Raw genomic sequence first — 13,724 nt, 5'->3', positions numbered from 1 at the left:
ACTCCATCTAAAATCTATCAAAAATGGTTTTGCAAAAAGATTTGTGCCTATGGTCTTTAACATCCTCAGCCACATCATGGTCTTATTAGGCAAAGTCATTATAAACTCTAATAACCTCAATTATGGTAAGGGTAAGAGATTATGTGAGTTAGGGTTCACATTAAACTCTAGTAACCTCAATTATGGTAAGGGTAAGGGATTTGGGACTTAGGGTTTCTCGTTCCTCGGCTATAGAGGAATGGACAAGGAGGCCATCAGATTGTTCGGGATATATAGTTTATCATGACTAGCCAAAGAGGCGTAATGGTCGCAGATACGGATCTAACGGCTCCTATGCCACTACAAATGGTGGAATGGGTAGACTGAGGGCACCTTGTTCAAGACATAAAAGAAGGGATAGGACTAGGGAAGGAAAGACAGAGGTGTAGAAAGAGGGGTGAACGGAGATAATTGGATTCCAATCAAGAATCTAAAAATACGACATTGTACTTTAAAAAATATATATACTGAGAATGTCGCAATCAATAGGTAGACATCCTTCCTATAAATTCACTTAGGCCCTGTTTAGTTCCCTACCAAAAATTTTTTCATCCATCCCATCGAATCTTTGGACACTTGCATGGAACATTAAATGTAGATAAAAAAATAAACTAATTACACAGTTTAGTTAAGAATCGCGAGACGAATCTTTTAAGCCTAGTTACTCCATGATTAGCCTTAAGTGCTACAGTAACCCACATATGCTAATGACAGATTAATTATGCTTAATAAATTTGTCTTGCAGTTTCCTGACGAGCTATGTAATTTGTTTTTTTATTAGTTTCTAAAAACCCCTCCCGACATCCTTCCGACATATCCGATGTGACACCCAAAAAATTTTCGTTTCCAATCTAAACAGGCCCTTATTAAAAAAAAAAGTAGGCTAGTAATTGTCCTAGAGTTTTTTTTTTGTGCTGTCTTTGAATTGTTCAGTTAATTTTCAACACCGACACGTACAAAAACATCACTAGGGCACCAAAGGACTAAACGGAATAGATTCTTAAACAGTTAAACCTGTTTTTTTTTTAAAAAAAAAATCTCTGCTACAGGTGTAAGGAAATCCCCTAGCTGTATTCCTTACTCCATGGTCTACGGCGCCCAAAAATTCTTTCAGACGTTAGCGTAGTTCTAGATATAAAACATTGCACCTTTCTCAAGATCCAAATTTTCAATTTGGCAGTTCATCCTAACCTCCTACCTCAAGATAATAACAGTGTGAAAGAGACATAACACACTAACACAGCACGCCTCAAGCCCGTCACTCGATCCACACTCCTTTCTCCCTCAATCAGCTCCTTAAATACAACAGCAAGTGTGTGTGTAAACAAGCTCATAATAATTCAGACATAAACACACATCCAACAGACACCAACCAACGCCCATCACCCGCGCCGGACATCCTGCTCCCCCGGGCGCGCACGGGCGAGCGCTAGCTGCCAGCAGTCGTCGCGCGCCACCATGGTGTTCGACGCGAGCGGCAGCAGCTCGCCAGCGACGGCGCCGCCGCCGTCGGGGAACCCTCTGGGCGTGATCCTGACGCGGCGGTTCGCGCGGCAGGTGCTCCTGGGCCGGTGGTTCACGGTGTTCGCGAGCCTGCTCATCATGGCGGCCTCCGGCGCGACGTACATCTTCGGGAGCTACTCCGGCACGCTCAAGTCGTCGCTCGGGTACGACCAGCGCACGCTCAACACGGTCTCCTTCTTCAAGGACCTCGGCGCCAACCTGGGCGTCTTCTCGGGCCTCATCAACGAGGTGACGCCGCCGTGGGTGGTGCTGGCCATGGGCGCCGGCATGAACCTCTTCGGCTACCTCATGGTGTACCTCGCCGTGTCGGGCCGCACGTCGCGCCCGCCGCTGTGGCTGGTGTGCCTCTACTTCTTCGTCGGCTCCAACTCGCAGTCGTTCGCCAACACGGGCGCGCTGGTCACCTGCGTCAAGAACTTCCCGGAGAGCCGCGGCGTGGTGCTGGGCATCCTCAAGGGCTTCGTCGGCCTCAGCGGCGCCGTGTACACGCAGCTGTACCAGGCGCTCTACGGCGGCGACGACGCCGAGTCGCTGATCCTCCTCATCGCGTGGCTCCCCGCCGCGGTCTCCGTCGTGTTCGTCCACACCATCCGGTACATGCCGTACCCTCCGCGGCGGCGGCGGCGGCGCGGCGGCGGCGGCGGAGGAGGGCAGGAGACGAGCTCCGACCCGTTCTTCTGCTTCCTCTACCTGTCCATCGCGCTGGCGTGCTTCCTCCTCGTCATGATCGTGGTGCAGCATCAGGTCCCCTTCTCCCGCGACGCGTTCGGCGTCGCCGCCACGCCGCTGCTCATCCTCCTCCTCATGCCCCTCTGCGTCGTCGTCAAGCAGGAGTACAAGATCTACCGCGAGCGCCAGCTCGACGCCGCCGACCCCACGCCGCCCACCATCACCGTCGACGACGGTGGTGCCGGTACTGCTCCTCCTCCACCACCACCATCATCATCATCCAGCGTCCTCCAGATGTCAGCAGCAGCAACGGACGACACCACCACCACCACCACCAAGAAAACAGAGCAGCCGTCCTCGTCGTCGTCTTGCCTGGGGTCGTTGGGCAAGTGCGTGCGGACCATGTTCCGTCCACCACCTCGCGGCGAGGACTACACGATCCTACAAGCACTAGTGAGCGTAGACATGCTCGTCCTGTTCGTGGCGACCATCTGCGGCGTGGGCGGCACACTAACGGCGATCGACAACATGGGGCAGATCGGGGAGTCGCTGGGCTACCCATCCAAGAGCATCAACACCTTCGTCTCCCTCATCAGCATCTGGAACTACGCCGGCCGCGTGACCGCCGGCTACGCCTCGGAGGCCGTGCTGGTCCGGTACCGCGTGCCACGCCCGGTGCTCCTGACGGCGGTGCTCCTGCTGGCGTGCGCGGGGCACGTGGTGATCGCCCTGGGCGTCGGCAACGGGCTGTACGCGGCGTCGGTGGTCATCGGGTTCTGCTTCGGCGCGCAGTGGCCGCTCGTGTTCGCCATCATCTCCGAGGTGTTCGGGCTCAAGTACTACTCCACGCTCTACAACTTCGGCGGCATGGCCAGCCCCGTCGGGTCGTACATCCTCAACGTGCGCGTCGCCGGGAGGCTCTACGACGCCGCCGCCGCGCGGCAGCGTAACGGCGCCGGTGGAGGAGGGAAGCACGACAAGCTGTGCCTCGGGGTGGAGTGCTATAAGAGGTCCTTCTTGATCATCACGGCGGCGACGGTGGCCGGCGCGGCCGTGTCGCTGGTGCTGGTGTGGCGGACGTGGAGGTTCTACAGGGGCGACATCTACGCGAGGTTCCGGGACGGCGACGGCGGCGAGGGCGAGGGCACGGGAAAGGACGGGCGGCTGCCGGTGGACCGGCGGGGGGTGGGAGAGGAGGAGGAGGAGGAGGAGGAGGAGAGGGAGAAGGCGGCCAATGGCAGGAAGGGGTGAGCCGGTGAGGTGGCGGAGCGGGAGGGGAAGGAAGGCCCACAGCTCGGGTGTGTTGACTTGGTCGACGCAGATGCGGTGGCTTGATTCCACTGGCGGGTTTGACTCGGGGCTCCGTTTCCCAGGGGCCACGGCTAGGTAGATGCTGAAGCAGTGAAGCGGGAGCCTAGTAGTAGTAGTACATACACGTCCTCCTTGGTGAAACGCACAGTACTCCTACTACTGTCGTGCTGTACAAAAGTACAAAAGCTAAAATATACTACTAGAAAAGCACGTATACGGCGTGGAAGGCCACTCTTGGAAGAATGACGAGTGGGGTCTACTAGTGTTGCATTCACCCGTGATGACTGATGATGGGAACACAACAGGTACTAGTATACTCCTCTGTCCTAGTATATAAGGCATAACTACTTCGGGTTCAAAGACCAAGAATACATTTAATTCTCTCTCACAGCAAGCACTAGTAGTACTGTATTTATGTTTGTGAGAGAGCACGCCTTATATTATAGGACATGAGCAAAAATTGGTTACGCCTTATATACTAGGACGGGACGGAGGGATTAACACCGTCGGTCCAGTCGAAATCCATGGTCATGGTGCCCTGCGTGCTCCAGCCGTCCAGGTCGGTGGGAACGGATGGCGCCGTGCAACCAACTCCTTGCGTGCTGTGCGCAGGTCGGGCAAGTGATGGCCCGTGTCCTGTCGACAGCAACCACAGGAGGCCCCGGGTCTTTGTCGCGTAGTACTGGTCTTTGCCCCGGGTCTTTGGTGCTCAGCACCACGTAGCACGCCGCACCCGCACGGACCGTGCTGTGCGTCACGCGTACCGTGCGGGCCGGATACGGTGGGGGAGCCTGATCCACCTCCAGATCTCTCTTCGCCTGACTGGCCCGGCCGGAGTGCTGGACCACTCTAGTACGGTATGCACACGCCACGCCACCGCCACCGCGGACGGATGTCTTCCAAGTCTTTATTTTAACCCTAATTTTACTTAGTAAGTACTAATCATCACTACCAGGTTTACATAGACGGCGCCCAACCTGCGTGTACTGTAGACGCCATGCCAAGACACCCCATACGAAGACGAAGACAAACGCAAAGCTTCGATTCGTGAAGCGCTACAGATTCCATATTTCCATTCCATGGGGGACCAAAGTTAGCCAGCCAACTCGCTTGCGCACACGTCCCAGTCCCAGTCCGGCCCCAGCGGCTTTGAATACGCCATGTGCATCGCACCGGATCGACACATATAGGAGGAGTACCTGTACTATTCCACAACCACAAGCCTGCTGCTCCAACATTTTCATTTTCACGCATGGGCCGCTTATCTAGTTGGTGGTGATGATCGAGGCTTTCTTTAGTTCCAAATTTTTTGGAAAATCGATACCGTAGCACTTTCGTTTGTATTTGACAAATATTATCCAATCATAGACTAACTAGTCTTAAAAGATTCGTCTCGTCAATTCCAACCAAACTGTGTAATTAATTTTTATTTTTGTCTATATTTAATACTCCATACATGAGTCTAAAGATTCGATGTGACGCGAAATCTGAAAAATTTTGCAAATATTTTTTGGGAAATTTTTTTGTTTTTGGGTACTGTAGCATTTCGTTTTTATTTGAGTCCAATCACAGAGTAACTAGGCTCAAAAGATTCATCTCACAAATTACAGGTAAACTGTGTAGTTAGGCCTTGTTTACTTCCCCAAAAATTTTGCAAAATTTTTCAGATTCCCCGTCACATCGAATCTTTAGACGTGTGCATTGAGTATTAAATATAGACGAAAATAAAAACTAATTGCATAGTTTGGTCGAAATTGACGAGACGAATCTTTTGAGTCTAGTTAGTGCATGATTAGACAATATTTGTCAAATACAAACAAAAGTGCTACAGTACCTGTTTTGCAAAATTTTTTGAAACTAAACAAGACCTTAATTTTTATTTTTGTTTATATTTAATATTTCATGCATGCGACCAAAATTCGATGTGACGGAAAATCTTGAAATTTTTTGCGAACTAAACAAGGCCAAACAAGGCCCGAGTCGAGTAGTGACCTGACCACAGTTACTACAGCACACGCCGCCGTACGCACGGCACGCTGTGCCTGTCTGTCTGTCGGCCTCGTTACGGATACGGGGTTTCAAGCCAAACGGAACGGCAACCTGTTAGCCTCCTCCTGCGCCTCTGCTTTTGTGCTTGGCAACATCAGACCCTTGTGGGCTGACTTCTCACTCAAAACCTACCACAGAGGATTAAGGCCCAGCATATATTATACTCCTAGTATACTTGATGTTTTATCACATATAATTTTTTTGGATTAGGACACAAAAATATTCAGTTGCTAGCTTTTGCATCTTGCTTCTGGAGTCCGCAAATTTTTCTTTAAAGAAAAGAAAAATCAGGTCAGCTAATGTTTTTCTAAGAAATTGTTGCCAGGCAGATCCAAAGCTCACGTGAACAAGGAAGCAGTCATACTGAAACTACCTAAAACCCTTCGAAAACAAATGGCAGCTAGGACGCGCTGAGCTCCTTTTCCATCTCAGGCCTTGTTTAGATGCGCATGTACTCGTTTCAATCCACATACGTTAAAGTGCATTGAAACGAAATTTAGTTTAATTCCACTCTAATTGAGATGAGGACAGGAATGGTTTCCATCCATATCCCTAGAGAAAATTGCGCCACGTCCAGCAAACAAGCAAATTGAGAGGAGCCATACATAATGAGTCGAAGCCAAAGTACTCAACCATCTCAAGAGTGTCAAGACCATGGGAATAGCAGATTTTACCATGGCACATCGACTAGACTTTAGCGAAGATCGAGTCAAGTTGACGAGGGGATGCTGAAACTTGAAAAGTTCGATGAGCCATTGATCCTAGCTTCATCAGAAAAGCAGAAACGCTGCACCAGTAGGTGCTTATTCAGAAAATCATAACCAGGAATCGTAATCAATAAATCTTGTTGACTTGGGAACCGATCTGCTAATTACGCTTCCAACTTAGCACCAGCACACCGGTGCCAGCGAGAGTAAAAGGGAAGTAAACATGGCACAAATCAGACAATAATCTTCAGATCATTCTAATTCAGAACATAGGTCACTGAAGATTACCGGTGTTGGCTTTGGGGGCTTATTCGCTAAGCCCTCTTTTCCAAATTATAGGTCAATCTAGCTAGGTCAAGTTTGTCTAGCTATGTTCTTAGGGAAATACATTAACATCTAAAATACCAAATAAATGCAACACCAAAACAGACTGAATGGTGAAATCAATATCATGGATGCTAGTGTATTTTTCGATAAACTTAGTTAACATAGAGAAGTTTAATCTAGGATAAAGTTAAAGTGGCCTACAATATGAAATGAAGGGCGGTATATTTCTCGGCTTGCACCAAATGTAGTTTCAACACCAGGTGGAATTACCTGGACAATCATATCATCAACAAACGAATATGGCTGGGTTTCTTTTCTCAAATTATTTCCTTGACTTTTCATATGTTTTCGCCTCCAGATTTCCAAGCTTATAACAGCAAGCGCTATCAGTACATTGGTCACTTGGATTTCAGGTGAAAGGCCTTCCAAGTTCTTAAGTACCATTTGCATGCAAGCCGAGCTAACTTGTATATATAGGATACAGAGCTCAAAGTATTGATTGCTGTACAACAAACAATTGTCTACAGACAAATAGAATGAGATGGTTCTTTCATAACACTTCTACTAACTGGTATTGACAAGCTATGATCAGTCCAAAGCATCCTCGTTACAATATGTCAACTACTTTTCAGCAGCATATATTGGAATATTTATCCAAAAACTAGACATGTCATGCAATCAAGTTGCCAGCTTTTGAGGCCAACACAACACAAGTTTCTTGGTTATCTATCTGGAAGCTATATTTAGTTTATTACTTTAGCAGTCAGCAAAAAACAAGGAAGCAGTCATATTGAAACTACCTAAAACCCTTCGAAAACAAATGGCAGCTAGGACGCGCTGAGCTCCTTTTCCATCTCAGGCCTTGTTTAGATGCGCATGTACTCGTTTCAATCCACATACGTTAAAAGTGGATTGAAATGAAATTTATTAGTTTAATTCCACTCTAATTGAGATGAGGACAGGACTGGTTTCCATCCATCCCTAGAGAAAATTGCGCCACGTCCAGCAAACAAGCAAAATTGAGAGGAGCCATACATAATGAGTCGAAGCCAAATACTCAACCATCTCAAGAGTGTCAAGACCATGGGAATAGCAGAATTTACCATGGCACATCGACTAGAGTTTAGTGAAGATCGAGTCAAGTTGATGAGGGGACGCTGAAAATTGAAAAGTTCGATGAGCCATTGAGCCTAGCTTCATCAGAAAAGCAGAAACGCTGCACCAGTAGGTTCTTATTAAGAAAATCATAACCAGGAATCGTAAAATAAAAGTTTAAGGGCTTAATTTAGGGACTTGGGCTGGAGTTGCTCTAATCAATAAATCTTGCTGACTTGGCAACCGATCTGCTAATTACGCTTCCAACTTAGCACCAGCACACCGGTGCCAGCGAGAGTAAAAGGGAAGTAAACATTGCACAAATCAGACAATAATCTTCAGATCATTCTAATTCAGAACATAGGTCACTCTGAAGATTACCGGTGTTAGCTTTGGGGGCTTATTCGCTACCCCTCTTTTCTAAATTATAGGGCAATCTAGCTAGGTCAAGTTTGTCTAGCTAAGTTCTTAGGGAATACATTAACATCTAAAATACCAAATAAATGCAACACCAAAACAGACTGAATGGGGATATCAACATCATGGATGCTAGTGTGTTTTTCAATAAACTTAGTTAATATAGAGAAGTTTTATCTAGGATAAAGTTAAAGTGGCCTACAATATGAAACGATACCTGCAGGAATTGCACCAAATGTAGTTTCAACACCAGGTGAAATGGACAATCATATCATCAACAAACAAATATGGCGGGGTTTCTTTTCTCAAATTATTTCCTTGACTTTTCATATGTTTTTGCCTCCAGATTTCCAAGCTTATAACAGCAAGCGCTATCAGTACACTGGTCACTCGGATTTCAGGTGAAAGGCCTTCCAAGTTTTTAAGTATCATTTGCATGCAGGCCGAGCTAACTTGTATATATAGGATACAGTGCTCAAAGTAACGGTTGGCTGATAAGCTATGACAGAAAGTAACGATTGGCTGATAAGCTATAGCAGAAAGTACCGTTGGCTGATTTGTTGTGAGAGAAAAACACTGCTGAATAGCTAGCAGATTCGGCTGATAAGTCCAAGCAAACAATCGATGATTCTTTCATAACACTTCTACTAACTGGTATTGACAAGCTATGATCAGTCCAAAGCATCCTCGTTACAATATGTCAGCTACTTTTCAGCAGCATATATTGGAATATTTATCCAAAAACTAGACGTGTCATGCAATCAAGTTGCCAGCTTTTGAGGCCAACACAACACAAGTTTCTTGGTTATCTATCTGGAAGCTATATTTAGTTTATTACTTTAGCATTCAGCAAAAAACAACTAATACAGGAAAGAACAAAATATAAATATACAGTAAGCACTCACTATTATAACCTGAAACATATGACCTGAATGCAAACCAACAATGGCAGCAGAGTCAGACTATGAAAACAGAGTCATTGCAATTCTGGGAACACCATAGGTAGCATTTTTTTTGGAACATATAACTTGAACGAAAACCTACATTTATAAGGATAATTGCCTACTGGCATACTATGTGATCTAGTACCTGCATGTCTCAACTTGCTTGCAAAGTAATTGGAGAAGTCTAAGAAGCAGAGAACGAAAGGAGTAACACGTCTACACTACTGCTCAAGAATGCCAACAGCACGCACTTCTTTACTGTCCATGTCGTATGGGATTAGATGCCAACTAGAAACAGGGGCACGGCTTTGCCGTGCCTCCGTTGTGACTGGGCCAGTGACAATAGGGAGTGAAAATAAAAATAAAAAACAATTAAAGCTGCTTTATGGCTTTCATATATCCCGCTTTGATAGAAGCGATTTTTTTCTTTTAGTGAAGTGAATGTAAATTGTTGAGGATCTCTATTCATTTAAGTTTTTGATTGAGCTCCTAATCAATCTACTTGATGTTGATATAGCATGGAGTATTGTTAGCTATACTATACATATGTTAAGTAAGATCCTATTTGGTTTGGGCTGTTTTTTTAACACTTATCCCATCACTAAAATACAAGTAGAGAATAATTTATGAGACAATTTTTTAAATTCAAATAATTTATGATTGGACAATAATTGTTATAGTTACATCTATGGCTTCCGATTACTTCCGAGTGCGACTGTATAAGGCAACATATCATCGTGAACATAAGAGAGATGCATTGAGGCTGCTTGTCGGCTGCCCGAGCAGGTAGAGGCGGGCAATGAGGCAGCGCCACGGAGTAATGAGGCTGGTGGCAAACTTGGGCCTTATTTAGTTCTAATTTTTTTTGCAAAATAAATATTGTAGAAATTTTGTTTGTATTTGACAAATATTATTCAATCATAGACTAACTAGGTTTAAAAGACTCGTCTCGCAAATTATAGGTAAACTGTTTAATTATATTTTATTTTTATCTATATTTAATGCTCTATGCATATGTCTAAAGATTCTATGTGATGAGAAATCTAAAAAGTTTTGTGGCAACTAAACAAACGCCTTGGAAGGTAGCGTGAAGATGGGGACCTCGAACCCAGCATTTTATGGCGCTCGAGACGAAGGCTCTGGAAAGCATTAGCCGTACCTGCGTTTCAACATCCGATTTAGATCCAACGGTGGAGAAGATACTGGAGATTTCTTGCTTACACGTGGCCAAATGAGCTGCTAGATCCTATGGTACAGGATTCGTCAAGTAAAGATTCCAATATTGAACAATGAACACCATATTTCTGTCTGGATGAATGGCAACTACACTGTATTCAGTGCCAGATTCGCTACGTTTCCCCTTGAACAAATGCAAAAGACTGACACTATGCTTAAAGACCCATTGATGTGTACCATTGTCATCAAGAACCCAGATGGACAGTAGAGCTTAACCATCGGCGTCTCTATATTATAGATGCTAGTGTATTTTTTTTTCAATAAACATAGTTAAATATAAAGAAGTTTAATTTAGGACAAACCTAAAGTGGTCTATAATATGAAACAAAGGAAGTATGTGTTTTATTGTACCTGCATAAATTGCACCAAATGTAGTTTTAAGATCAGGTGAAATCAAGACATTCATCTCATCAACAAGCAAAAATGGTGAGGGTTCCTTTTCTCAAATTGTTTCATTGACATTCCAAGTTTTTTTTGCCTCCTGATCACTATAATTTCCAAGCATATAACAACGTGGTGTGGGTGCATTGGACACTGGGGATTTCAGGTGAAAGGCCATCCAAGTTTTCAAGTACCATATTGCAGACAGAGCTAACTTGTATATATCATACACAAATACAAGCTCAAATTGATTGCTGTATAACAAACAACTGTCTACACATAAATAGAATGAGATGGTTCTTCCATAACACTTCTAGTAACTGGTATTGACAAGCAAGCTATGATCAGTCCAAAGCATCCTCTTTACAATATGGCAACTACTATTCAGCTGCATATATTGGAATATTTATCCGAAAACTAGACATGTCATGCAATCCGGTTGAAAGCTTTTGAGGCTAACACAGCACAGGTTTCAGTTCCGAGCTTTCAGCCATGCATTGTTGGTTTACTATCTGGAAGGTACATTTACCTTATTACTTTAGCATTCAGCGAAAAAACAACTAATGCAGGAAAGAACAAACAATAAATATACACTAAGCACTCACTCGCTATTATAACCTGAAACATATGAGCTGAATACAAACCGACATTGGTAGCAGAGTCAGACTACAAAAACAGAGTTCATTGCAATTCTGGGAACACCATAGGTAGCATTTCATACTGACTTGAATGCAAACCAACATAGTCTGGGAAACTTAGAAAACTATATTAATTAGGATAACTGGCTGCTGGCATATATGTAACCTAGTACATGCATGTCTCAGCTTCCTTGCAGTATTAATTGGACAAGAAGTTTAAGAAGCAGGGAACGAAAGGAGTAACACTTGTACACTCATGCTCAAGAGTGCCGAGCGCACACACCTCTTTACTGTCCATGTCGTATGAGATTAGTTGCCAGTTCCAATATTGAATAATAAACACTAAATTTCTGTCTGGGTGAATGGCAACCACACCGTATTCAAAGCCAGATTCGCCAAGCTTCCCAAACAAATGCAAAAGGCTGACACTATGCTTAAGGACCCATTGCTGTGTACCATTGTCATCAAGAACCCAGATGGACAGTAGAGCGTTATCATCAGCACCTCCTATATGAACACGACTGGACAGTTCAGAGGGGAAATCCTCAGCACCCCACTCTTCATTGACGCAATGCAGGCGCCCTTGGGACTGACCAAGGAAAATTGCATTGTAATCAGGATTCCGCTCAACAATTGACGATGGAGCTGGGATGACCCCACGTGTCTTCCCTTCGAAATCCACCTGAAAAATCTGATCTTCCTCGACCAAATAGAGCATGCCATTAACTACGGCCGCACCGTAAGCCTCAAGGTAACAGAGGTCAAGGTGCAATCTTTTCTTTTCTTCTTCAGTCCAGTCAATGTCGCTGTGACTCCATGCTCCAGTTTTAGAGTGGTAGGCGTGCACAGTTGGTCTCCGATCCTCCTGCAAGAACATGACCAGATGGAAATGGGAAGAGATAGCCGGGTCGAAGACCAAATAGGTTTGGCTTGCTCGAAGATGCCAATCCGTCGGAGGCCGGCTCTGGCTGCAGGGCACAGCAGCCCATTGCTCGGTGGCGGGGTTGCAGACGATAAACCCCATGCTATCCAAATCGATGTCGTGCCCAAAGAGGAGAAGCCCATTGCAGGAGCCTAAGAGCCTGAGTTTGCCAATGCCGGGTAGCTGTAGTCTCCTGAGGAAGGAGAAGGAAGGGTCGACGAGATGCGCGGATCTCCCGAGCAGGTTGATGAAGTGACCGTACCCTGTGAAGATCTGGTTCTTGCCGTCGTCTTCTTCGTCATCGTCGCCGTTGACGTCGTCTTCTGTTGTGTCGCTGTCGCTGGCGCTGTCGTCGACGTCTTCTTCACTGTCCTCGCCGCTGTCGCTGTGTTCACCTTCGTATCCCCCGCCGCCGTAGAAGAACCCATGTAGGGTTTGCGGGAGCTCCTTGCGGTGGAGCGGGTCGGCGATGAGGCCACACCACGCTTTGGAGACGCACTTGGATCTGTGGAGGTCCTTGACGGAAACGCGCGAGAGGATCTGCACGAGGATGTCGTCGGGGAGGCCGGCGACGGCGCCCCTCTTGGCGCGGTCCATGCCGCTCGCCACAGAGAGGGAGGCGAGACGCGCAGTCGGGCAGACACGGGACGGGATGGGCGCTGTTACAAGTGGGTTGGGCTGTTTTTTTTTTTGAGAATTGGGTTGGGCTGTTAGGGAGGCGCTGCGCACTGCTTGGTGGGCTGGCAGCCTGGAGCATTGCTACTGGGCTTTTTGGGTTCAGGTGAGCTCTTCATTGGTTTATCGGCTAATATAACTAGCTAAAACCTCAAAACTCACTTTTTTTTGAAGAAACTGGCAGGAGCTCTGCCTTTCATATTAGATGAAAGAAAGTATATACAAGCAAACCTCTTAAGGAGGCAAAAAAAGTTCAGAGGCAACAGAAAGGGAAGAGAGGAGGAGGGGAGGAGACACCAAAATAAAAAGGGTGGGCAGAGCTCTAGCCAATTATCCTCAGGGCCCTCCTCCTTTGGTCGATGTCCTCCTTGATTCTCATCGCCACCTCCCTTGCTGATTGAAATGCATTGTCGAAGATACGTCGGTTACGTTCTTTCCACAAGTTCCAGCAGGTATAGATGACCATGCCATTGAATTTTCTTCTTTGGTCTTTGCTGACTTGTGGTGCAGTTTGCTCCCACCAAGTGCGGAAGTGAATGGGCTCATCCTGTATTTGCAGGAGCTCTATGTCGACTCCTTCCCAAGTGAAGATTTGGTTCCAAACAGCTTTGGCGAAACCACAGTTGAAGCAAAGATGCACGACTGTCTCAAGGGGGCCATTGCAAAGTGCACAGTGTTCATGGTAGGGCCAATGTCGTTTCTGTAAATTGTCTGCTGTTAGGATCTTTTCCTGGATAAAAATCCACATGAAGACCTTACATTTATTTTCCGTGTCTGCTTTCCAGATCAG

The 13,724-nt window shown here is 46.1% G+C and overlaps 2 protein-coding genes across 2 annotated transcripts; one reads left to right on the top strand and one right to left on the bottom strand.

Moving 5' to 3' along the window:
- LOC8063634 (protein NUCLEAR FUSION DEFECTIVE 4) lies at positions 1,198–3,933 on the top strand. Its single transcript, XM_002461547.2, has one exon. The coding sequence runs from the start codon at positions 1,498–1,500 to the stop codon at positions 3,481–3,483; it is 1,986 nt and encodes a 661-aa protein (XP_002461592.1). The 5' UTR covers positions 1,198–1,497; the 3' UTR covers positions 3,484–3,933.
- LOC8063633 lies at positions 11,301–12,856 on the bottom strand. The gene is made up of 2 exons (XM_021453334.1): positions 11,794–12,856; positions 11,301–11,317 (listed from the first exon to the last, which is right to left on the bottom strand). Exons 1-2 carry the CDS (start codon positions 12,854–12,856, stop codon positions 11,301–11,303), a joined length of 1,080 nt encoding a protein of 359 aa, XP_021309009.1.

Source organism: Sorghum bicolor, chromosome 2 (genome assembly GCF_000003195.3).
Source record: "Sorghum bicolor cultivar BTx623 chromosome 2, Sorghum_bicolor_NCBIv3, whole genome shotgun sequence".
Classification (NCBI taxonomy): Eukaryota; Viridiplantae; Streptophyta; class Magnoliopsida; order Poales; family Poaceae; genus Sorghum; species Sorghum bicolor.
The sequence above is the reverse complement of the archived record's forward strand: the minus strand, read 5'-3'. Positions and strand labels throughout refer to the sequence as shown.

Excerpts from the sequence above, each read along its gene's own strand:
- LOC8063634 (XM_002461547.2), top strand. The coding sequence starts at position 1,498 with ATGGTGTTCGACGCGAGCGGCAGCAGCTCGCCAGCGACGGCGCCGCCG.
- LOC8063633 (XM_021453334.1), bottom strand. The coding sequence starts at position 12,856 with ATGGACCGCGCCAAGAGGGGCGCCGTCGCCGGCCTCCCCGACGACATC.